The 25,789-nt window shown below is 37.2% G+C and overlaps 1 protein-coding gene across 1 annotated transcript in view; it reads right to left on the reverse strand.

Annotated features, from left to right (window-relative positions):
* MALRD1 (MAM and LDL receptor class A domain containing 1) overlaps positions 1-25,789 on the reverse strand; it is a 234,716-nt gene that overhangs the window by 187,796 nt on the left and 21,131 nt on the right. The window contains exons 8-13 of the mRNA XM_041489150.1: positions 19,566-19,658; positions 17,200-17,407; positions 9,481-9,627; positions 6,458-6,567; positions 2,661-2,828; positions 502-622 (exon numbers count right to left, since the gene is read on the reverse strand). Of these exons, the coding sequence (XP_041345084.1) occupies positions 502-622; positions 2,661-2,828; positions 6,458-6,567; positions 9,481-9,627; positions 17,200-17,407; positions 19,566-19,658 (847 nt within the window). The remainder of the gene's footprint in view (positions 1-501; positions 623-2,660; positions 2,829-6,457; positions 6,568-9,480; positions 9,628-17,199; positions 17,408-19,565; positions 19,659-25,789) is intronic.

Raw genomic sequence — 25,789 nt, forward strand, 5'->3', positions numbered from 1 at the left:
TGAGTTTGGTGGGCATTTATTATACGTCAGATATTTAACAGCAATGACGGGAGAAGCCTTTTTCCCTAAAGGTAAAGCAGCAGAATTTTCTCTTTAATGGAAAATATATTCTGCCTCTGCATCCAAACATGAATGTGAGCAGGTACTACATAGTCAGTGGTACCAGGAAATTCCCACCAGAGCTCACTTTGCAGAATTAGTGTAAAATTCTTATAGCAGCTAATGTGTAACACAAGGATGAAAGCCTTTATTATAGAGCCATAGAATGGTTTGGATTGGAAGGACCTTAAAGATCATCTAGTCTGCCATGGCCAGAGTCAAAGACCCATCCAACACAGCCTGGAACACTTCAGGGAGATGACTGATTACAGCATAATCAATGCTGTAATTTTTTTCTCAGATTATCCTCTACTTTATTAAAAGTAACTTCAGGTTGTCAATCAAATCACAGTTATATATAGCAGACATTGGGGAAAAGGTATTGAAAACCATGAAACTTGCCTTCACTTTCCTGGCTGACTTCTTGAAGTGATCTATTCACAACTACACATTCCCCTGTTATACTGATATCATCAATAGCAACAGTAGCATTTGTTGTTAGAGTAGTACCTCGCAAGATAATCTGTAAAGGTAGCAAAAAATTTAATTCATTAAAGGTGGCATGATAAAAAGACACAAACACACACACACATTTATTTATATATTACTTTATAATTTATGACATCTGCACTTGAACTAAATAGTTCCTACAACCAACTCTGAACATCAGCCAGGAAAAACTACAACCGAGATTTGGTCAGGTCAGAAATTTGCACCTCAACTGTCAAAGCTGTGCCTATTTTTACCTAGGGAAAGTTATGCAACCCAGATGATCTTGCTTCAATCAAAACTGGTAAAAAGTCATCACTATTAAATGAATGGTCTTCCTGCTTGAACACACAAAATTATATATCTTCTTAAATTAGCTATTCATGGTTACCAAATATGATGATTCATAACAACTTCTAATTGTGTTCATCTATACTGTGCCTGATGAAGTTAGCAGTGTGGGGATAGATTGTAGGGATAATGTAGGGATAAATGTAGGGGTAGATTGAAGTACCTGCCCTGTCAGTACATGGACTGTCAGTCCATTATCTGCCCAGACACAGAGGGGTGTCACTGTCACCCTCTGTGTCTGGGCAGATCATGGAACAGATCCTCCTACAAGTTATGCTAAGGCACATGGAGGACAGGGAAGTGACTTGAGACAGCCAGCATGGCTTCACTAAGGGCAAGTCCTGCCTGACCAACTCAGTGGCCCTCTAGGATGAAGTGACTGCATCAGTAAAAGGGTTATGGGTCCCATATCTGGACTTCTGTAAAGCTTTTGACATGGCCCCCACAACATCCTGCTCTTCAAACTGGAGAGAGGTGGATTTAATGGATGGATTGTTAGGTGGATAAAGAATTGGTTGCATGGTCACATCCAGAGGGTGGTGGTCAACAGCTCAGAGCTGTGATGAACGTCAGTGACAAGTGGTGCCCCTCAGGGGTCTGTATTTGTACCAGCATAATTTAATATCTTCATTAATGACACAGTGTGATCGAGTGCACCCTCAACAAGTTTGCAGTGGTGCACCAAGCTGAGTGATGGAGCTGACACACCTGAAGGACAGGATGCCATCCAGAGGGACCTGGACAAATTTGAGAAGTGGCCCATGGGAATCTCATGAGGTTCAACAAGATCAAGTGCAAGGTGCTGCACCTGGACTGGGGCAACCTCCAGTATCAGCACAGGCTGGGGATGAAGGGATTGAGAGCAGCCCTGCCCAGAAGGACCTGGGGGTGCTGGTGGGTGAGAGGCTGGACATGACCCAGCCATGGGCACTCACAGCCCAGAGAGCCAAATGTGCCCTGGGCTGCACCAAAAGAAGCGTGGCCAGCAGGCAGGGAGGGGATTCTGCCCCTCTAATCTGCCCTTGTGAGACCCCAGAGTATTGTCTCAGGCTCTGGGGTCCCCAGCACCTATTGGAGTGAGTGTAGAAGAGGTCACCAAAATGATCAGAGGGATGCAGCACCTCTCCTATGAGGAAAGGCTGAGAGAGTTGGGTTTATTCAGCCTGAATATGAGAAGGCTCCAGAATGACCCAATTTCAGCCTTCAGTAGCCGAAGGGAGCCTACAAGGAAGATGGAGAAGGACTATTTATAAGGTCATGTAGTAATAGGACAATGAATTCAAACTTAAAAAGAATGGGTTAAGATTATATATTGGGAATAAATCCTTTACTTTTAGGGTGGTGAGGCACTGGAACATTACCCAGGAAAGCTGTGGATGCCCCATCCCTGGAGGTGTTCGAGGCCAGGCTGGATGGAGCTCTGACCAACCAAGGTCAAATGAAAGATTTGACCCGTCCTTGCCAACGGGTGTTGGAACTAAATAATCCTTAGGGTCCCTTGATGTTTGTTACTAAAAGTTATTCTAATGCTTAGAATACTGAAACAATGGCTGTGCTCTTTAATAGATGGACCTGTAAAAAAGGCTGAATTAGATGCTTTTTCATATGAGCATTAAAGAATGGAAATTTTCTTTCTATATTTCATCATGAAAAGTAAATTAATTATAAAGGCCAAAGTAAAATATCTTTTTGAAAGTAATGTAAATGTGATATATAATTACCTGAAAAGGCAATTCCTCAGCCACACTTTCTATAGGTATATTCACTTTTTTCCAGTTCATCTCAGGCAATCCTGAAATGTCATGTAATTTTTCCAAATTTCCATTGAATGCAGTCCTCTTAAAGACAGAAAGCTGGGAATCCTGAGATAACCGGCACCAAAATCTTACCTGTTGAAAGATTTATTTTAGTGAAAAGCTTTAAAAAATTACACAATCAATCTGCAATAAATTCAGTACCAAGTAATATATGTACATTAAAACAAAGAAAGACATGACAGGTCTAAGCACAAACTTGGCACGAAAGATGGGGATGTTTGAAATTACAGCATGTTGAGGAGCAGTATCATGTCTAAAGACAAAACTATATTTAAAAGTAAAGCTTTTACAATTTACAATTGTTTTTACAATTTACTTTAAACTTGTATCTACCAACTGATGCAGACTGAATGATATGACTTCCCTTAACTTTTATATTGTAGTAGACACTTAGAGACTTCTGAAAAATTATTTTTCTTTACAAATGCTGAATATATGACAGTTTCGTTGGCATGTTAATCTCAGAAGAGCAATCATTGAGATTCTTGTATGAAGGAAAGCTTATGATCTTTTGTTTCCAAAATCAACATAAATGAATACAATCTGAACACAGATTTTAAAAATAATCTATTCATCTGCTGAAACAAGCAGATTGACCAATATATGGGAGGAAAATACAAAGACTTCATGTGGGTGAGGCTGCTTGTGAGGCAGAAATGATAAGAAAACAGTGAGAATCACAGTTCACTCCCCTGCAATACAGATAAATTTAATAAATTTAATTTATTTTTGTACAGATACATTCATTTTTTTTAATAATACCCAGGCAAAAATTCATCTGAGAACTGAGGGGAAGGAATAATATTTTCAAAGACTAATTTTTTTCTTTCCCCCTGAGTCCTTCCTGCTTGTCTGCATAGACAAAGATTAAAATTTCTTCAACTGCAGTATCTTTACTTCCCTGCAAAAGCCTTGATATTGATAATACTTGTCTCTTCATGAAAGTAAAACAAGAGCTGGATCAGTCATGCAGAAATATTCCTGCTAAAACGCACTGCTACTTTTAATATCATCCAGATTCAGGTCTAGCAGACTCAGTCTCTCTATATTTAATTTTACCAGCACTCATGAAAATCATATCTTATATAAAATAATGTTGATCCTTATCAATAAATTGAAAAACTTTCATGAAACTTATTCCCCCAGCAAAAAGCTTAAGAAATAGAAAGCAGCAGGTATACAAACACCTGTGAGGTGTTTGAAGAATTACACTCAACAATTTATATGGCTTTTGTCTTTCAAACAGCTTTTCAAACAACTTTATGTTTTCATTAAGTAAGAAATAATGTTACCTTCCTACTTTATGTCTTCATGCCCTACTATACAATGACTATTTTGTCCATTAAAGAGCCATAAGCACAGAGCTGGGACTAGAAATTTGCTTCTACAAGTGCAAAACCTTGAGCTAAATGAAGATGTTTCTTAGCTTACATTTACAAAAAGACCCAGCTACAAGAAGCTGCAGAAAAAAGTTGCTTCTAAGCTTCAATTTACCAGAAAGGGACAATATAAATCTGTTACCCTTCAACTCAATTTTTTTTCTTTAATCAACCAGAGCTAAAGAACTTGTAAAGCTAGTAATAAACATAGATCTCTTTGTGTAGATCCTTTTATCCTCTCAGTGGGACACCCAACAGAGGGCATCATCTCACATTAATAGGCAGAGAGCATAACACATCCTAGTGAGCAACCCCTACTCGTTGCTCTTTCCCAGAAATAAGTCTGCAGGGATAATGTGGCAGAAAGCCAAACTTCCAGTCCTCAAAAACACTCTCCTGACAGACACGTACAATTAGGAAAGAACACGCTCTAGCTTTTGTTGGATTTAAGAATTTTAAATTCCTTCAATACATGCATACTTATAACAAAACTTGTTTCATTTCTGACTTTGAAGTAGAGAAAAATATGTGCATCCCCACTGCATCTGTGTTTATTTTGAATGCAGACCAAACTCTGCAATAGATCTTACTAGAATAATTCATTGATTCACATATCAGTGGTGCCCAGTTTGCCTTAAGGGTTTCTAAGATAAATTAATCGGAATCTGAAAGGTGCTTATCTTCTCAGTATCAAAGTCAACAAAAGTGAGATGAAGCTGTCTGAACAAATGTGCTGTGAGTGCAAAGGCTGTTGGGTGTCCCAGGAGTAGGGCACACAGGGATCCATGGGATGGATCAGGACTTCTGAGTTCCCTGCAGCAGCATTCTGCTTGAGTTTATCCTGCATCTATTTTATTTCTGACCTTTTAAAACACTCAGAAGTAACGTGAAGATTAAGAATTGTGAGATTGCCTTAAGGGACTGTTAGGAGCTGTTCTTGAATTGTTTCAGAGGCTTCTGCTCCTCAGCTGCAAGTGGCAGCTATTCAGCTGAGATCTGGTAACTCACTGATATGTGTAGTCCAAGTGAGCTGCAGTTTCAAGTAAAACAGATTTAGCTAAGCTAGCACTAGTTTATGGTCCCTTACATGAGATAAAGCCTAAGAAGCCTAGATCCTGCTGGAATAAAATTCTGCTACTTGTTGGGACTTCTAAGTGCATCTCCTTCTTTTCTGAATTTTTTTCCATTTTTGAAAAAAAGTTTTCTTAAGTGGAATTAACAGTTTCTGTTCTACACTGAGTCTGAAAAGTTAAGCAACCAGTCTAAATTTCATTTGGTTTCTTTAAAACCTCTTTTTTCACAGAACAAATAAAATTATTTTAGCAAGCTTTCCCTGTCATTTTATTTTCTTCTCTCTGACTTTTTAAATAAGAAGGGATTAGTATCAGAAGAAAACCACATCATAACTACACAACTTCTCCCCAGTATGGCATAAGCATTGAAAAGTTACAGAATAGAAAATTTAAAAAAGCCTAATGAAAGAAGAAAGGACAAAGAAAAAAAAAGTTATAAAACTGAGCAGCATCTATTAATTTAATTCAGCGGCCAAAAGGAGAAATAAAAATACAGCTGTGAATGTAGTGAATAGATGCTGTTCATATTTAATATATTTCTTCAAGTTTTATTTTTAAAATACAGAATATTGTTGAAAATTAAAACCATCTAGTTATAAAACTGTATTTTTATTTTTCATCTAATATTTTTCTATTTTTTTGTCCCTCCTGACTATTTCTTCCTGGTATCTTTCTAGTTTTTCAGCTCAACCACTATCCTGACTGGTTGCTTTTTCATTTCTCTGCAGAGCCACAAGACATCTGACAAAAATCCACATTTCAAAGTATCTCCCAAGTACTGCACTGGTCAGCTTAAAAAGCATCCTCTTCAAACCATGAATTAAAATTTAGTGCATGTCTGGGGTAGCTAGTTCTGTCTGGTCACACCAACACAGCTGATATGCATAGTGACTTCAGACCATAGGTGTGCTATTATGGAAGCCTGGTTATGTGACTTCCCTGCCTGCAGACAACAGAGTGGCTATTTGATAGAGCCCTGTTATCATTGTCCAGATACCTTTGCCAAAGTACACAAAAACCTGGAGCATGTCCTGAAATCTGAATCACCTGCTGGGTGCTTTGAGAATAGTAATAATCAGATATAAAAATTTGGCAGCAAAACAGTAAAAATTGCCTTCTTCTCTGTGCTCCCAAAGCATTAGCCTGTAACTCCTACCACTGGTATTGAAATAGAGCCCTCAGCAGCAGCACCTGGAGCATGAAGAGGGATAGGTCACAAAAACAGGGACAGTTCATATCAAACTGTTACCTGGCAGCAGGAGAGCCCAGGGGCAAGCTTGACAAGAAAAGGGCTTCCCAGGTGAGACATGGCTGTCTTTGTGCTCCTCTGATGTGATCCACTGAAGTAAATGAATGCTCCTGTAAACAAAATTTGTTTTAAAGTATGAGAAATATGTCATGCTCTAATGGCAAATGCTACCTAAGAGAGGTAACTATATGCTTCATGAGACACATAAAGCTTATTCATAGATCAAAACAATCTAAACTGCTTTGCCATCAGTTCAGTCTCTGTGGATAATGAGGAGGGTGCTGTAACAGGCTGTGACAAGCAATATCTATGAGGGTAAAGACAAAACAGAATTGCTAAACGCTCCTGGCTCTTCACTCTTGTAAAATCATCATGACTGATTCCAAAGACAAGGAGAGAGGGACAAGGAAATAAGATTTTTTTGGGCAGCCATTGCTAAAACTACCCTGTCATGGTGCCTGCAAGCACATAAACCCGAGGAAGTGACTACAGAGCCCCTCACAGGCAGTTCAGGTATTGCTTCTCTGAGAACATTACTGTGCAGATCCACTGGAAGAACTTTTTATCTGCTCTCTTCAAGCAAAAGCTTTAAGACCTCCAACCTTAAAACTCTGCCAGTATTACCCATCACCTTCATACATTGCCCATCCACTCTCTGCACGGACTGGGGAGAGCAGAGGAGCTGCAACAGAGCGCGCTGGAGATCAAGCAACAGAGACCTCAGCCAACATCCCTAAAGGACACATTTTAATTGGCTTAAATATTGTTTCAAACGGAATTTAAAGCAGAAATTATTTCCTTCAGGGTACAGTATTCACTCTCAGCACAGCCCAGCCACTTTTAAGCATGCTAACAATGTTGCAGACCACAGGAGCCAATGGAATAAGCTGTATTTTCTCATGGGGTCCACAGACTTGACATTGTTGTCTGTGCTAGTGGGGATGAAAGCTTAATTAAAGATCTAATCTGAACTCTGGCAAATGCACTGCATTTGGATTTGAACTACAGCAGATGTGCTTCAGACAAAGGTAGGGAAGGATAAACATTTTCAAGGGGCCCTAAAGCAGCATATTTTGAATGCCGTCAGTGCTGCCTTTGCTGAATACTGAGACTTTTTCATGAAAGTCTATGCAAAACAACACTAAAGGCTCAGTCTTTTTTGAGCATTCATATTACACATATTGCCTTACATCTTGGAAAATCAGCTATTGTGCTGCTGCAGTCATACTCCTCAGCCACTTATTTCCCATGGATCTGTAATGAAGCCGAGGGTTAGGTCCAGCCCCACGTGAATAATGGCATTGCTTTAGCAAGGCTGGCACAAAGAGGGGACCATTCCAGCTCTCTGTACGAACAGGAATGCTGCATTCTGAAGCTTGAGGGAAGCTCCCCTCATTGGAATGCAAGGGTACTTCAAAGGACCCCCTTTAATTTGCAGCTGAGGCTCCGCTGTAGCCCTGTTAAGATCTTCATTAATCAAAATTTGCTACTGCCCTCCCCAGGAGAGAAGAGAGATGACCACTCCACAGTACTAAAAGGAGCAGTTGCAGCCTGAAGGATGGTGATTTAATGTTGGCAAAAACTTGCTCAGATTCTGGAATCCTAATTCTGAAGTCGCGGCTGTAGCAGGCACAATGATGGATTGGTACAAAACCACCTCAAAAACACGTTTTCAGCTAATTTACATAGAGAATGCAACATTACAGGGCTTGAGAGGTGGGGCATAGTAACCTCCAAATCTGCTTGAGGCTTCGACCTGCAGCAACACTGAAAAAAGTTTGTAAAATTCAGGTGTCAAAGCAACTTAAGTGAAGCTTAAGCTCACTTAAGCTTCACGTAGCTCCATACGGGTGATGTTAACGTGATACTAAGGCTGCCAGCAGCCTTCCTTCTGACCACGTTACCCCTCAGATCTCATCAGCACCTAGAGCAGGGAAAGACACAGGCAGATCAGTGCACCCTTCTGGAGCTTTGAGAGTTGGAAACCTGTGACACAGCAGTGTTTACATAAAGTGCAGAAATGCAGACCCAGTCCCACTCTACAGAGAAAATAAAATTAAATATCAAACAGCTGCTGAGAAAAGCCAGTAGCAACTTTTGTGCACTTCATCACATGAGGACCAGGGGATAAAATGTGACTGCTCATTTAGAACCATTCTATAGCAGGCACACACATACTTCACCCACCACTGTTTGCTCAGGTGAATTTTCATCCTGAAATTCCTATACCTGACGAGAAATACTTAAATGTCACATTTCTTTAACATGAACATGGAAGAGAAGTGTGGAGGTCTGGCTGCAGATAATATACATAATTCACTAATTCTAAATTAAAGGGGCTCTGGACTGTAACACAGATTTTAATCTTATCTCCACTAGAAGCAGTGGAATAGATACATTTTAATAAAATTAAAGTCACAGAATACTTGTCAATATTATTTGACAATTAAAAACATGCTTGGCAGTTTTATTTTTATGGAGTGTGCTATAATAACATTTTCATTTTGGAAAAATATTCTTAACAGCCCTCTTCTGGAATAAAATGGTTTTCCAGCTGAATACATTGTATGGCAAATATGGGCTGAAGGAAGGACAACTCTTTAAAGGAAATTGTACTCACTCTGTTTTTCCAGACAATATGGATTAATTTAACTGCACTTAACAAAAAGCTATTTGTCCAAATAATGCTTCCAAGAGTGGCCCCTATGTGAATATTGGGTAAACAATGGTTATGATATGCACAAACAAAGTCAGCTGTCGGTTCAAAGGTCAATATCTCAAAAAAACCTGCATTAAGTCTCACAGCTCACTGATTGTGCCAGCCAAAAATAAGGGTTAAAAAGACATAGTAACTAGATGACAGCTAAAAAATATTATCTCCAACAGACTGGCTTTCTGTAATACATTACCTGAGTTATTTACATACTGTGTGGCATCCATTTCAAACCAGTTTTTATTATCAGTCTCTGACCATGTACAAGTAGGAATTTTCATGACAGAAGAAGAAAAATAATAAGTCTCACCATGGCCCATATTATTGGTATGACCTCTGCCAGGGAATTCTCTGTCATAGGGAGCCTGTCCTTTCATTATGTTCCAGTCAGCATCACCTTTGCTCAGGGGCTTCCACCCACAAAGATCAGTCTCAAAATCACATAAGGTGTAATTAGCTGTGGTAAGAACAACAACAACAAGAAGAAGGGATCAATAAGTTGAACTTGATGCAACAGTTTAATGCCACAACTCTGACTGCTTTGTACTTAGATGTACTTAGAGTGTTGAAGAAGCGAAAATGTGTTTCGGGTTATTTGGAGGGATAATTAGCTCTAGAATACAGGTAACATGTTGGGCAAGCCCTTCCTTTCTTAATCAAACTCAGAACCATGAAACAAACTACCTGTAAGAGAATAAATGTAGTAAAGACCTGTACATATGTTGCTGAGATATTATAAAAATAATATTAAATGTTTTTAAAGAAGAATTGCACCAGTAATTTAGTTATGAATGTGTGAGAAAAACAAAATGCATTTAGGGCTTAAAATATATGGAAAGCAAAGATGAAGTAAGCTTTCATTTAATTTCTTTTTGAAAATGAGATTTAAATTTATCAATTATTCAGATAGCCTGGAAATTTTTATTGCAAAGTAAAAGACCATTTTCTCAGTTGGTATTGATTGGACCAATTTAAATTGTATAAAAATTTCACACACTCCTACATTGATTGAGTACAAATAATTATTTTGATAAGAGAGTTTTATACTCAGAGTTTTCTTTCTTGGTCCAGAACAGCTTCCCAAGGCACTACATTTAACTCCTGGGGTCACTTATTGCAATTGCAACCATTATTTTAGAGCTGTATTTGTCAGTTTCTGCTCCCCAGCACATTTATCTGATCATATCAGCCTCAGACACGATCATACATACTACTGCAATTTTCAGATTGTACAAAACCAAAATGAAATGCATCTTTCTTTAAGCACCATTGTAGCAAAGCTAAATAGTAAAAGTTTCCCAGGAATACAGAGGTTATTTGAGCAGCTAAATCTTAAGATACAAAATAAAGCACAAATATCAGTGTCTCTTATCTGGCTTCACCATATACATTAAAATTTGATGGTGCATAGTTTTCTGTTTAGTGCAGCATATTTAGTTTAAAATGAAACTTGGTTAACTTATTTGATTAAATTTTCATGCTTTTCACAAGATATCTTTTTAATTAGACTTCAATTGCTAGTATATTAAGGTTGAATATGCAAACTGATATCCAAAACTAAGTTGTTTTGGTAATTAATACTATATCTAGGTATTTTGCTTTCCTTAGCTAAGCAGTCTTGAGAGAACCAATGTAATAAAAAAAGGCAAACATTCTTTGCTTAAATCTCTCTTTCTCCTGGCCTTCCTAAACCCCACAAAAGGTCTTCTGCATAAACAGCTGACTGCAGTGCCTGCACAGGAACATCCAAAAAGACATCCATAAATGACCTTGTAGGCACCAAAGAAAACAAGTTAAAATAATGGTTTAAATGTGAAACTAAGATCAAGATAATACTAATAACTATTATTTTACAGCTCTAAAAGATATTTGGCATGGAAATATTTTTTTAAATTATTGTTTTATTTTAACTGGAGGCATTTGGTACCTCAAGGACATTTGTCATGCTGATAAAAACACCAGCTTTTGTATGATCAGAGTCTATCACTGCCCTTAATGGTCAACAGGAAGAGAGGTGTGGTGAAATCAACATTTCTTGTACTGGTTGCCTGTAGTACAATTCCTTCTAACCCTATAGAAATATAAAGAAATGTATAGACATCCCTTTTTAGACTGAATATATATATAAGCAGTTGGGGAGGGGGAGGGGGGGGAAGACATGCACCCACAGCAAAACACAATCCCAAATGAAACTGGTTTTGTCCAGTTATTTTTTCAAACTTTATTCAAGTCTGAACACAATTATAAAGGTATGAAGAACATTCATGGTGGTGCACTTTGGGGCGTTTTTTGGTTGATGGTTGGCTTGAGGTTTTTTTGGTTCATGTTTGGGTTTGGTGTTTTGTCCATGATGATGGTTGGTTTGGGTTTTTTTCTTTTGGGTGGTGGAGAGGAAATGAATATAGAGAAAAAGAGAATAAGAGAACATTGTAATGCTCACCACACTTTAGATGTTAATATTGTTTTATTCCACCTTTCACTTGAAATTTAAAGCACTAAACAAGCACCCAGTTATGCAGAAACCCTGACCAGAGTCAATTACCAAACCCAAGTGATCCCCCTAGGTAGTATCTGGAAGTGATACTTCAATTTAAAAGTCTAAATATGTTGTAGAACAGCTTGCCTTCAACTGTGAGTGAAATGCGCTTGTCCAAATTAACAGTCAAACTTTATCCCTACTTTATTCTAAAAACTTAAGGGGTGCTTGTAAATGTTTAATCAAGCTTGAAAGAAAAGTTCTGTGCTTTGGCTAAAACCCAAATCCAAGTAAGACAGATTTTCAGTGTGTTTTTCTGTTCCTCAAACATTAATAAACTCTGAGAAATGTGCCTTTCCTATCAAACATTCAACATTTTTATCGGAGCCTTCAAGGGATTATAGATAATCTTTCACTATCCATAGCAGGAACATAAGTGACTGCAAAGCCTATAGTTTTTGAGTAGTCATGCTACAGTTAAGTTTGACATGAAACTCTTTTCTGATGCATTATGTCCCTTCCTACTGGAATTCTCAGCACCAGAGCTTATGTTTTATATTTCACTAGGAAGATTTCAATGGCTTCAAACTGCAGATAGGTTTTTGATATTTTGAATGGAAAATGAGTCAATTCTCTATTTTAGACTGTTACCTTTGTAATTCAGCAAAACAGAAATTCAAATAGTAAGGAAACAACAGCTTGCTTTCATTTTAAAAGTCAAATTTGACTTTTTTTTTTTTTAATCCATGTGAATATATTACTATATCTTAACTAGTGAAGGAGTAATAATTACACCATTTTTACAAAAATCCAATGATGCAGCCAGGAAAAAAAATTGTTCCCAAAAACTTTTTGAGTTTCAAAAATAAGTGTAGGTTACTAAAGCCATTAAATACACTGAAAAAATTTTTCAATCAATACAAACTGTTTTCAACATATTAAAAAGAAAAAAAAAAAAAAACAATAACAAAAACCAAACCAAACCAAACCAAACCAACAACGAGAAAACCTCCCAAAAGCCCAGGAAACAAAGCACATATTTCAAGAGCACTAGGAGGTGAAATGGGAATATTTTTTTATTTGACTAGCTTACTCTATCTATCCCATCTCCTCATGATCCTCCCAGGGTAAAAACAAAGCAGTTCTGTTAACTACGCTGGGTTACCAACCAAGTCATATTGCTTCAACTTTGTCAGCCTGCAGGTGCACAAAGGTTTTCAATCCTGCTCTGAGAGCTCAACCAAATGAACACAAATGGGGACACTCAGCTGGTCTCTCCATCAGATTGGTGTTTCCCTGAACAACAGTATAGAAAGAGGAGGGCTGCTCCTCTCATTTAGTATGGCAGCACCTAAGTGTCTTTGGAATTTGGAGTAATAATTATCATTATGAACAGAAATGAAAGAACCTCTTTGCCATTAATATTTTGTCATTGCTGGCTAACATTTTATGTCATTTTGTGAAAGTGAAGGGTTACACATACACCTTCTGAGTGTCTGTACACTTTTCCTACTGGCTTGTGATTAATTTTATTTACCTAGAATTTGTTAAAGGATTCATACAGAAATATCCCAGATGGCCACAGATCATCCAGCCTGAGCTTCCTCATGTCATAAGTCATTAGACAGATGACTCATAACTCTCATAGGTGAGTTGGCCTCACATCCTTCTGGAAAGACTCAGTTCCATGGCTCAGGGTTAAGAGAGCTTAAGAGAATCTTGTGTTCCCCCTCGCTCTGCAGAGGCCACATTTGCTTGGAGCTGCTCTGGTGTAACACAAAGGGCTGCACAGTGCTGGTCAGCAGTGAAGTCTGTGAAAATAGCATGGGAGGAACTTCTTGCACATGCACATACCATATAAGATCATTGAACAGAGACTGACAAATTCAGGCAAATTCAGTGTCACAGGAAATGCACAAATGTTTACTAAAACAAATATTCAGACTAAAAAGTGCTCTTTCCACTTCAGTGTTGAATGGTAATAAAATTATTTGTGTCTGTGCTCACCTGCTGTGAAAGGCTTCAAGGATTTGCAATTGTAAATTGCTATACTCTAAATGAAATGCTGTAAAAGCTACATGGCTTTAAAATTATACAGGTTTCCTTCATTCTATGTGTTCCATATTCCTAAATTATACAAATCCTACAAAAAGCTGAGAATATTTAAGGTAATACTAGAGGTGTTAAATGAAAAGCAGAAGCAGTAAAGATAGCTGTTTTAAGAAAGCTTCTAATTAAGCTAAATGGAAGTGATCCTCTTTCAGAAATACCTGTAGGATGACCCCAATACACAATAATTTTGAATTTACATGGATGCTGATGAGCAGGTAATTTCCAGAAACACTACTGCATCAAAATGTGATATTACTTGAAAATAGCAAGTGCTTCCTAGACTTGTTTCCAAGCTGCTAGGACTGCTAGCAACTGATTCATTTGCATCTATGGGTTTATAAGTGTTGTGAAGGTTATGCATAAATAATGTAAAAGAATAATAAGTATAGTGCTTTAAATATTAGTTATTTGACTCAGTATTTAGTACAAAACTTCCTTTGTATTGGGTGGGAAATAAAGAAAAGGCATCAGAATGAAAGGGTTCTTTAAAATCCTTTAAATTATCCAAGCCCTGCATCTCACTTTCTGTTTGAATATATTAACTAGGTTTTCATAATTTGTTATCATTCACTGAAATAAAAAATATAGAAGTGATCACAAATAAAAGGTGCCAGAAAAGATATAATGAAAATGTAGAATTTAATAGTAAAATCTATACTTTCATAACTTGGCACTCCATTATATTCATAGATTTTAACAACTCAAATAAAGGTGGTTACTCATATGCATAAGTGTTTCCTAGACAATTTCCTAATTTTTGAGACTTTTAAGTCTCATAGACTTAAATATATATTTATTCAAATGAGCAGAGATTAAACAGAAAGATTAGGAAGCATTGCAAAATATTTATGTGTTTGTTCTCATAATAAATTATGCTATTATAACACTATTCCTGTCAAATCAACATGACCAAAGAGAAACATTATTTTTTAATTCCTCATAATGCAACAAAGAAATTCTTAAAGGAGGGGAATCCTTCATATTAAGTAACAGCTGTCTGCCATTGTTTTTGTTCAGTAGGAGATCTGTCAGCTCTTTCAGTACCTGAGAACACTTCAGCAAAGGAAACTACTGAGAATGTGTCCAAGGATAGATGCTAAAAGACCTTATAAAGGCATAACTGTACCAGATAGGAAACTTTATTGAAAATCTATATGAATAAATAGAGTGAACTCTAAACAACATGGAAGACAAGATCTTGTGGAAAAATGATATAATGGGAATAAAAGAACAAAGCACAAAAATTAAAAAAAATTCTTTACACCTTTTTTTCTCAATACTATGGAAAGTGTCTGAAAGATGAATCTTCTAAGCTGACCAAACTGCTGAGTAGCTATATTCCATTAGGGCCATCTTTCCTGAAAAGGAGTGGGGGAAGCATGCAAGACAATATTATCCATTAAAATGGGCCAACTTTAACAATAGTTATTGCTACTTCAATGATGGCATATTTTTGTGTACTCTTTCTTCTCAGCCAGTAGTCAAGAGAAATAAGCAACTACTATTGGTACTTATACTTCAGAAAATAGCCTTTTTCCACCCTCTTTTTGGGGGATGAATATACTTTTGCACTGCTCCAATGAAATTATTCGTTTTCAGACTGTGAATATCTCAACAAGTAGTTAAGCAAACAATCCTTATTCCTCAGCTGAAACTGAGTGTCATGTTTTCTTTTATTTGAAGACAGTTAGTGGAGAATCAGTGCCAGTAGAAAAACCAAAGTTAATTGCAGCAGCAAGTAACAGCAGCAGAGAATGGAGCACTAGGCAGAGCTATTGAAGAACATTTTGCACTGATTGTGGCTCTCATCATTCCTTGTCCTAGCACCATAACTCTGGAAATTCCACAAAGACAGTGTTGAAACCATCAGATCATTCTGACTTTTCCTTCTTGTGCCAAATCTCCATTTTTCTGAGCCATCAACAGAGGAAATATTCCCAAAAATTCTACTGTGATCTTTAAAAGACTGACTAGATCTGACAAATTTGTAATCTTTTGGTTACCTAGCATCCATGTCCAGCGTCTGAGGCACAGGCCTGTAAATGTTTGGAGTTATCTTCATTTTCATCATGTGTACTATGATTAGAAGCTCCCTTCAATTGCAACAATTATTTTTCATGATATTTTGAAGCCTAAAAATTACTCCCTTTTATTTCTAGTTGCTCCTCACCACAATTCTTTTTCATTGTTATGAAGTGGGACCACTAAATTGCTGAGAAATAAAGTCCAGCTTGGAAAATACAATTCCCTTTTATTCCATTCCTCCCAAAGAACTTATGAGGACTCTCCACACTCCTACTCGTGGAGGTAGGACAGACAGGTAGGACACACAGACACAGACATAGCAAGGGTCAAGTCTTGTAAAAATCAAGAAGAGCTCTCAGAGAGGGAGCCCTTACAGACTTTAATGTTTGCTTAGATTCTACCCAGAGATAAAACAGTATATACCTTCCTATTTAAAATGTTATTTCAGCATTTTCACATATTACTTGTTTCAGATATAATCCCCACATGTTTATTTAAGTAACTGAAAAAAAATTAAGGATTCTGACTGTGAGTTTAAAAAACGGCTTACAGTCACAAATATTTCCTGAAGTCTCATCAAGGAATTAGAAAATAAAATATTATCAGTGTTTTTAATCCTGCTACCTTGAGCAATACACAAAAATTTAATTGGCGCCTCCCAGCAGCAATATATATCATCACCAGTATCTCAAATGTGTACACATTTTTTCTGTTAAACACATATTTAAGTATTACTACCACAGGCAAACATACATACTTATGCATGCCCTATAATATTAATTTTAGAAGTGATAGGGCCCCTGAAGATGTTTTCACATGGAGATCTAAAATTATTCAGAATTGCTGCAAACATTTTTTAGTAATTTTAATTCTTTTCTTTTTACTCTTGATTGTACAGTATAAACCGTGGCTTCTAAACAAACTCACCTTCAGCTGCAAATATAATGAAGATGCAGCTCCTGAACTACATTTTTGTGGTGATTTGTATAATGGTGCAAATATCATGTCATTTAATGCATTTTCTGACAGTAATTCACAAACAGTCTAAATTAGAAAACTGTTCAGAGAACAAATCCCAAGGCAGATTTCATTCCCTAGCAAATTAGAGTTATAAAAGTGGTATGTAGGGAATATATTTAAGCAAAAATACAGTAAATGTTGTATTTCAGCAGATTATTAAACAAATTACCAGTTGTATCTAAAACATGATAATGAGGCCAGACAGAGAAACACAAAACAATAGAAAGAAGAAAATGCTATGCACATTTTCTCTAACCTGAATGTCATTAAATATTCTGGGGAAAAGAAGCCATAGAAATTTAAAATATTTTTTCTAGTGATTTGTTGAACGGAAATGTTTAGGTTTGACAGCACTCCTCAGCAGGCTGTCCCTCGAAAGCAATGGGGTTCACTCACAGCAGGTGGCTGGGTCCTCATCGCTGCCACCAGGGCAGTCCGGGTGAGAGTCACAGGCTGATCCAGGGGCCACGGGCTGCCCATCCCTGCAGTGGGGTTCTTCCAAGGAGCACAAACCTCCTGGCTCTGATGGTGCAGCATCCAAGAGCTGGATGCTGTTCAGGCAGATGAAACCTGCCCTGCTCTGGAGTGTTCCTTTAAGCACAAGCTGTCAATAAAATATTTGCATTAACAGACAATGGAGTGAAACTGATTTTTATTCACACAAAACAGTTCTAGGTGCAAAAAGTGATTCATAATTTCCGTTGCAAAGTTGTGATAAATTTCAAACCAGAATCTGAAATTTTGTATGGCTATCTCAAGTTGAAATTATGGGAAATTTTAAGCTGAAGTTTGATGAATTCCAAAAGTGAAGTTAAACAGAAAAAAAGTCTATTTTAAAGAAAAAATCCTAGTCTCATAAACCTTTAGCTAAAAATTAGTAATGGCCCCATGCTTTAGAAAGGTGTCCTGAAATTTAATATCCTAAAGACTCCATCTTCCTTTCTGAAGTGTCTTCAAAGCCTCATTTTGCAGCTTACAGGCGTGTAAATTGAGCTGGGGAGTGTCCTTGGACACCAGTTGGCATAGCAGAGCTCAATAATTGATAACTGTTTCATCACATAGAACAGAATGGATGCACCCAGTCTCTGCTGTAGGGTTGGTCCCTGCCTGATTGCAGTCCTGGAACTGTTCTGGGCACTGGATTGGAGGTGGCTGATTTGCTTAGGTCAAAACCTTTCTAGGAACTGTGCTGATGTTTTAATTATTTGGACAATCACACACCAATCCTGCTTATTTTACTGCTATTGACATGGCCACAGAGATTCAAGGAGCATTTCTCTCTCTGACAGAGCTCCCTTGCTCTGAGCAGATTTAGCACAAGCTGATTTATAGCAATGAAATTCCAGAAGAGCATCTGTTGCTCCTGGGCACAGTGCAGCCCGGCTCTGCTGGCTCTCACAGCAATGAAATTATCCCATTTGTGCTCTCAAGGCTTATTTTACCTGAGTTAAAGCAGCAAGTAGGAGGACGAAAGCTTAGATTCATCAAAAAGATTAGGATGGCAATAAAAGAAAGCACTGAGAAAGAAAAGAGCGGGAGTTGGAGGAATAAATAAAAATGGATTTGTGGGTTTCCACAGGCTGGGACACGACCAAAGTGTGAGTCTCAGAAAGTAGTTATGTGCAAGCGTCAGAAAGCACTGTGTAAGAGTATCTGACAAAACAGAAGGAAGATGGAACAGATCTGGTTTGGGGCATAAGCAGAAGGGTCTAGCACACTTCCCAAAGCCTGGGGATTAGGTTGGAGTGAAAACTCAAGGCATTTTGCTTTCTAAAACATGACTTTTATAGGTCGTTTTCTTCCACTACAGAAGATTTCTTCAAAATTACAAAAGTCATCTAATACTTTCCATGCTCTCTCTACCAGTTCAAAAAACAGAATGCTGTGCTGAAAATATGAAATAAGCACAAATTTAAAGATAGTATGTTTCCTTCCCTAAGTGCAAGGGATCCTTGCAGTCTTTGTACAAGAATACACAGTTTTGGCTTCCTACTTATAAACATACAACCTAAGCAGATGTTTATTTATTTTTAGATACTAGAGATAACTTAATTACACACCTGCTTGTTTATTCAAAATTGTCCTCATGGGAAAAGGAGAGACAGGCAACAATGCACCCTTAGAACCTACTAGCTTACTGAAATGCATTCATTCTAACATCTGTCAAAACATCAATTCCTGCAGTGGGCTTATATTTTGTCCTTTCATAGACATTCTATTTTCAGCTGATTGCTGAAACAGTAAAATATGATGGTTATTTACAGAACTACAAAAAAAAAAAAAAAAGTAAACGGAAAGTTACTTAAAATGGAAGCTTGTAAATTAATATAAAAATTAAGTAGCTGCAATTTAGCATTTATCTCTGTGTCTGAAATTTCAAGAGAAGGTATCTTCCCAATTACTGGTTTATATAATTCCACTGAAGTTCCACAAAGATCATTTACATCATCTCACTTAACAGTATATATATATTTAAATGAGTTGGAAATTCCTGAGTTGGACTCAGATGACTAATTAGAATCAGATGAGATTTGTATGAATTTTCTTGCATATTATTCAAGTGCAGCAGCTTCTGTATGTCATGTTTGTGTAGATGTTTTCTTGAGCTACAGCCAGAGATTTAGTCATATTGAAGCAATGAAAAAATAACAAGACATTCAATATACACACAATTTTAACTCATTTTTAAGCTTCCTAGATGATTTACAAACAAAGTAGTAAGGGATCTTCAGAAATTGAGCACATGCCTTTTTCATTCATACCTTTATATTTTCTAGCCCTGCTGGTAGCTGTATATTCACTTTGACCCATTCCTTCTTAGTCTTGATGTTGGTTTCCCACAAGACATGTTCCTCCTGTAAAATGTAGAAAACAATGTTATAAAGATAATTTTTCTCCCTCTAGAATTTATTGAGGCCATTTTTCATCCTCAATCTTTTCATCTCCCAGCGAAACAACCACTATATACAAAGTTGCTCCATGTGAAAAAGTACAGCTTCTCATACCCATTTGCAATCTTTGCTCTGCGGTCTGTTGAAGAGAAGGGAAACAGCACATGTTTACTGTGACTAAACAGACTAATAATATATTAACAGGAGCTGAGTTGGTAGAATTGATGTTAATTAATATGTAAATTAAGCCATGTTATTGCTGAATTTAACAATATGTTTCCATGGTGTTCTCTACATAAGCTTCCTTTTCATAAGTAACTGCTTATATTATTGTTGTGTAATTAATTAGATTTAGTTCTCTTAGAACTTAAGGTTGGGTCTGTCAGAATTACCCAGCCAATTGTGCTAAAAACTTTTTTTTTTTTTGAATTTGTAAAGCAAGCACACAGAGTACAAACTAACAACTTTTACTCATGATCCTTAATTAATTACCTTAATTAATTACCTTAATCCTCCATTTTCATTCCACCTCCTAAAGGTAGCAGGGAGAGTGCTACATATGGTAAGGCTCCCTTTATGCAAGCACTCCAAGCCCTTTTGATTCAATAATCTGGCAAAAGATCTCACACACTCTGCTTCAGGTCATGATCCCACTTGGAACATACTGAGGCATAAAGAAGGCAGAAATTTGAACTTTATACACCCACACAAAATCTTTTCAAGAAGCAGCTGCAAAATAGAGCAAAACCAAAAAGAGAGAAAAAACCCGCAAGAAAAGTTTAGGCTATACATACAAACAGATTTACCATTAAAAATATCAATATTGAGACTACTTTTAGGAAGCTGCCAAGTATGGGTCATACCTTTTCCACAAAAGGATATTACAGAATTAGTGGCAGTTCAGAAAAAGATGCAAAGCAGGATAAGAGAAATGGAGAGTCTCTTGTATGACAACAGATTGAAAGTATAAAAAATATTTCTCTTACAGGATATTAATAAAAGGGGTCATGATAGGCATGTGAAATGTTATCAGTACTATAGACAAGGACAGTTATCTTTTTTCCTGTTTTATAATATAAAAAAGAGCAGAAATGTGCTGTCTACTGCTTGATAGGCTCTGAGCCAGCAGAAGAACATTGAAATGATTTGTGATGTGCAGACAATTAGTGCTCTTTTCTTACCAAGGTCATTCTGATATATCAGCAAAGCTGGAAGATTAAATCCCCATTGAACATGTGTTCAAAGATCACAAAAAGAAAAGAAATTTTGAACAACTGCAAGACAGGGCCAAGGCAACACATTAATTTCAAACACTCAATGACAGAAGAGATCAAATTGGATAAAGCACATGGCATACTTGATTTCAGAAATAAAAGTCAGCTGTGAGTTTCTACATTAGTATAGATGGTTTTGTTCAATTCTTCACATGACATATGCAGCAAAAGTCTTTCAATATTGAGAACACCTAATTCTGTGTAAAACTTGCTTCATTTTACTAAATAATTCAGCTTCTAAAGAAATCTATCAGCCTAATCATATCTTAGGCACATATGAGACACAGAAAAGGATGCTGTACTTGGAACCATACTGCATGGAAGGTTAAAACCATAGCCTGTGGTTAAATTACTGCTTCTATTTAACATGCTCGTCCCCTCCACCTGCATGTGCAAACCCTTCAAACACATTTGTATATCTTTTGGGAAGCACTGTATTTGCTGTGTATTTGACTGGATGAACTCCAATACTATAATTTTGTTCACATTCAGATAACAGCTTAGAAACCCAGCCCCATGACCATTTTTCTCCCAAACTAATATTACTACAAATAGATTGCAGCAGTAAACTTGAGTTTTCTGTAGAGTAGCAAGACCTTCTGGGACTTTTATTTTCACTGAAAGGTGTAAGTCACCTAAGATGAAAGAGTATTTAAAGCATTTAAAGTATTAAAGATTTTACCCTGTGATTTTATACAGCTCTAATAAGTCAACAACATAGTTTCTCTTCCCCACAATACTTGTAGTATTCATCCTCCTTGTCCTATTCTTCCACCTCTTTGCTACAAATGGGTTAACCCCTCTAGCACATTCCTTGTGTCACTAGCCTTCTTCCAAAATATGGAAGGTCTTGCTTTTCCAGTACTTTCCTTCAAGATTTATTTTGATGATGCAGGGGAGCAGTTGCTCAAGACAACTTTACTCTATTCCCCTTACTGTGATATATTACTATCAATAAACAACCTTTTGTAAAGCTAAAATGGGCAAGAGTTGTTCCTTTTCCCCACAATGTTTTTTTGTTTTGTTTTTTTTTCTGACATAATGCCACTCAGATTTGAAGAATGGAAGAGACATCACAACTTTTTATAAAGGTCTCCATCTATAAAATATTTTTATCCTTTTTTTTGACATTTCTCTATCGATACATGCACTGCTGTGCAACTGCACCCATTATTTTGTCCCTCCTTCTCTTTTCAGAGAGTCATTTGCAACAAAGGCTTATTTTTTCCCCCACTATGATTAATCAACTTCACCTTCTGCAGGGGAGTGTACTCACATGACTTTTGCAAGTGTTGTTGAACACATAGAAAATTTTTAGTGCATTAGGATGCAAATATACTTGCATGTATAAGCATTAGTTGAAATTATATTTTATTGCTTGATTTCTGGATTTTTCTAATCCATACAAGATGTAAAGATTAAGACAATAAAAGGAAGAAAAATAAGCCCATTACTTAAAGGGAGTAACAAACAAGTAACGAACAGCAAGTGATAGGCTCAACATTATATTATTTGGTTCCATTTTTACTATTAACTGACAGGTAAATTTTAACATTTTCAGACAGATAATTTTGCTAATTTAATTAGAAACTGGGGAATGAGATGCTGGAAAGCAGAGCCGTGGAAAGGGACCTGGGGGTCCTGGTCAGTGACAAGTTCAACCTGAGCCAGCAGTGCCCTGGCAGCCAGGAGGGCCAACCCTGTCCTGGGGGGCATCAGGCACAGCATGGCCAGCAGGGCAAGGGAGGGGATTGTCCTGCTCTGCTCTGCCCTGGGGCTGCCTCACCCTGAGGGCTGGGGGCAGTTCTGGGTGCCATAATATAAAAAAGACATTAAACTGTTAGAGTGCCCAAAGGAGGGCCATGAGGATGGTGAAGGGGATTGAGGGGAAGCTGTGTGAGAAGCACCTGAGGTGTCTTGGGTTGTTCACCTTGGAGGAGAGTAAGGGAAAACATCATTGGAGTCTACAACTTCCTCATGAGGGGAAGAGGAGGTTCAGGCACTGATCTCTTCTCTGTGGTGACCAGTGACAGGACCTGAGGGAATGGCCTGAGGTTGTGTCAGGGGAGGTGTAGGTTGGGTATTAGACAGAGGTTCCTCACCCAGAGGGTGGCTGGGCACTGGAACAGCTCCCCAGGGAAGTGGTCACAGCACTAAGCCTGACAGAGCTCAAAGAGCTTTTAGACAGTGCTCTCAGGCATATTGTGTGACACTTGGGGTTTCCTGTGCAGGGACAGGAGTTGGACTTCAATGATACTAGTGTGTACCTTCCAACTCAGGACATTTTGTGATTCTGTGAATATTTTATGTTAGTTGAACAGTTAATATTGCTAAATGGAAATTCAAATATGGACCAGAATAGACAAATACAGTTAAAAACACATATAAGCCAGCAGTACTAAAACTGGAATGGAATCACACCTTTAAGTAAAGGTTGCATACTGGAAGGAATACTTTTCTATCAACAACAAGCTCTGAGAACCTGAGGAGAATGTGTAGGAAATTAGACAATTGGGAGAACAAAGTACACATATGGCAGCTAAGGGATAAATACAGAATATGCAATTGTAGCCAAGATGCTGAACAAATCTTAAGACACTTTGCTAGCAAAAGTTGCTATAAGAAATTGCTAACAACCTTGTAAGCAGCTAGAGAATTAGAAACTGAGAAACTTATATTAGCTCCTTCTGATGAGGAGAAAGTTGTGTTTAGCAGTGTAGTCTCTTTTTTTATAATCATAAACAGACTTGAAAAATTAGTTACTTCACTTTTTTAAGGTTTTTAAACAATCTCATATAACACATGCTTTAAAAAGTTGTGGTGATCTGTTGTAATGAAAATACTGTAAAATGTGTGTGCAAATAGAAATGTGAGCTTATTTCAAAGAGGAGATGTCAATAGTTTTCTATTAAACTAAAAGAAAATTACAATAAAGTTCTGCATAGGTCTGTTCCAGAACCTGATATATTTATAGTGCTGACTGTCTGGAGAATGTGGAGAGTCAGATGAAAAATAAATTTTAAAACAATATAGAAAATACTATATTGGGAGAAATTACGAGCACTTTATGAGTTCAAAGACATATGAGTCACAATTAAGAAAGAAAAATCAAATAGTCAAATGCGGTAGTGTTTAATGAAGAGCAGTTTGGCAAGTCAGCACGAAAAGAGGAAAAGCTTCAGATTATTATGGACTGCAAAGTAAATATAAGTAAACAGCAAGTCACTGTTGAGAAAAAAAAGTCCATTTTCCTTACCCTTCTTCGTAAACAAGAGCAATTTATATTCCCTGTCTTCTGATTGATACCACAATGTCTATATTAAAAAAGATGTTCACTCATCTTTGCTCTCTCTCTCTGGAAAGAGGGAGAAAGGCCAGAGAAAAATTTACAACATCTGTGTTACTTGCCTCTAAGAACAATACTGAAACTGTACATTGAGTATAATCCAGACTTCAGGGGTGGTGGGCCTGTCAGTTCTGGGATTTAGCAAGAGTTATTCAAAGACAAGAGGTTTTGATCAATAACTATACAGATAGGATGTGCAGGAAACTGCAAGGTACGCACAACTGAGAGGTTGTTTTGAACGACAGCTTCCAGGACAGCAGCTCTGTTTTCTTCCAGCGTCAGAATAAGCACTCAACCCTCACTTCTGGTTCTTACTATTGGCTAGTTTCAAATATTTATTTGTCTTTCATAAACAATCTAATGATTCAGTAGCAAAATGTGAAAAATCCTACTCTCCCTTTATTTCAGTTTAAGAAGTCAAACATGAGTCTGTATGTTGTTTTATTTTTCCTGAAACTACCAGCAAAAGGTTGTGTTTCTGAAGATTTTTCTGGCAAATTTTGAAGTACGAGTAACTCACATCATCTTTAAATGTCTATATGCAGTAAATACACTTTCTGAAAAATTCAATTAACTAAAACATAGAAGGGCTAAGAGAACCTGTGAAAACAGAATGGACTGATGTAATAAATGCCAGAAAATGTTCTAATGAGCATGTAAGGACCACTTCATCAATTAATTCAATCTAGGCTCCCAGTTCTATGGGAACTCATATGTCAGTTTTCCTATGGTTTTCACTTACATCATTTGCTCTGTTTTCCAGGAAAAACAACTCTTGAATTGGGTCCACTGATGCTACTCAGTTGAACTGCTGAAATCAATATTCCTATTCTATCTCAATGTTGCTGCAAGTGTCATACCTGAGGATTTATTGGCAAGTACTATGGCACAAAAATCCATGCATTCTGACCAGAACACTGATTATGTTACAATTCCCTGACATAGTCATAGAAAAATACAACTATTGGCTTTTATAAATGAAACATGAGCAAAAGCCTGGAATTGTTTTCATGAATAGTCAAAGACACAATCAGAAAGAAATTATTTCCATTACCTGTCCTAATTTTAAGACCTTTTGGTTGTGCTATACTTTGGGGGTTTTAGCTTCTAATCTTTGTGAATAAAGTGGATCTAATATTTAAATATGCATATTGTTGGGTGATAAGAACTCACCTCCAGCATCAAGATATGAGAGCCATTAACTCAATGAGAGCAGCTCTACTGATCTTGCTTTCATTAACTAGCAGTACAAAGCATCAACACTAACCTATCAAACCAGACTTCCAAAAGAGAACATCCTAACAGCAGAAAGTCTCATAAGGTAGGAGAGATAAGAAACATGGAAATAGTTATCAATGCTCAACTGACATTTGTGTTTCATTCTGCCAGGTTGCTTTTATCTACTAATAGGTACAAGAATGGAAAAATTACTGCTTTAACACTTGGGCAAAGCAAAGCAGGTGTTTAATCAAGAA

This window comes from Pyrgilauda ruficollis, unplaced genomic scaffold, assembly GCF_017590135.1.
Source record: "Pyrgilauda ruficollis isolate IOZ18807 unplaced genomic scaffold, ASM1759013v1 scaffold12, whole genome shotgun sequence".
Taxonomy (NCBI): domain Eukaryota; kingdom Metazoa; phylum Chordata; class Aves; order Passeriformes; family Passeridae; genus Pyrgilauda; species Pyrgilauda ruficollis.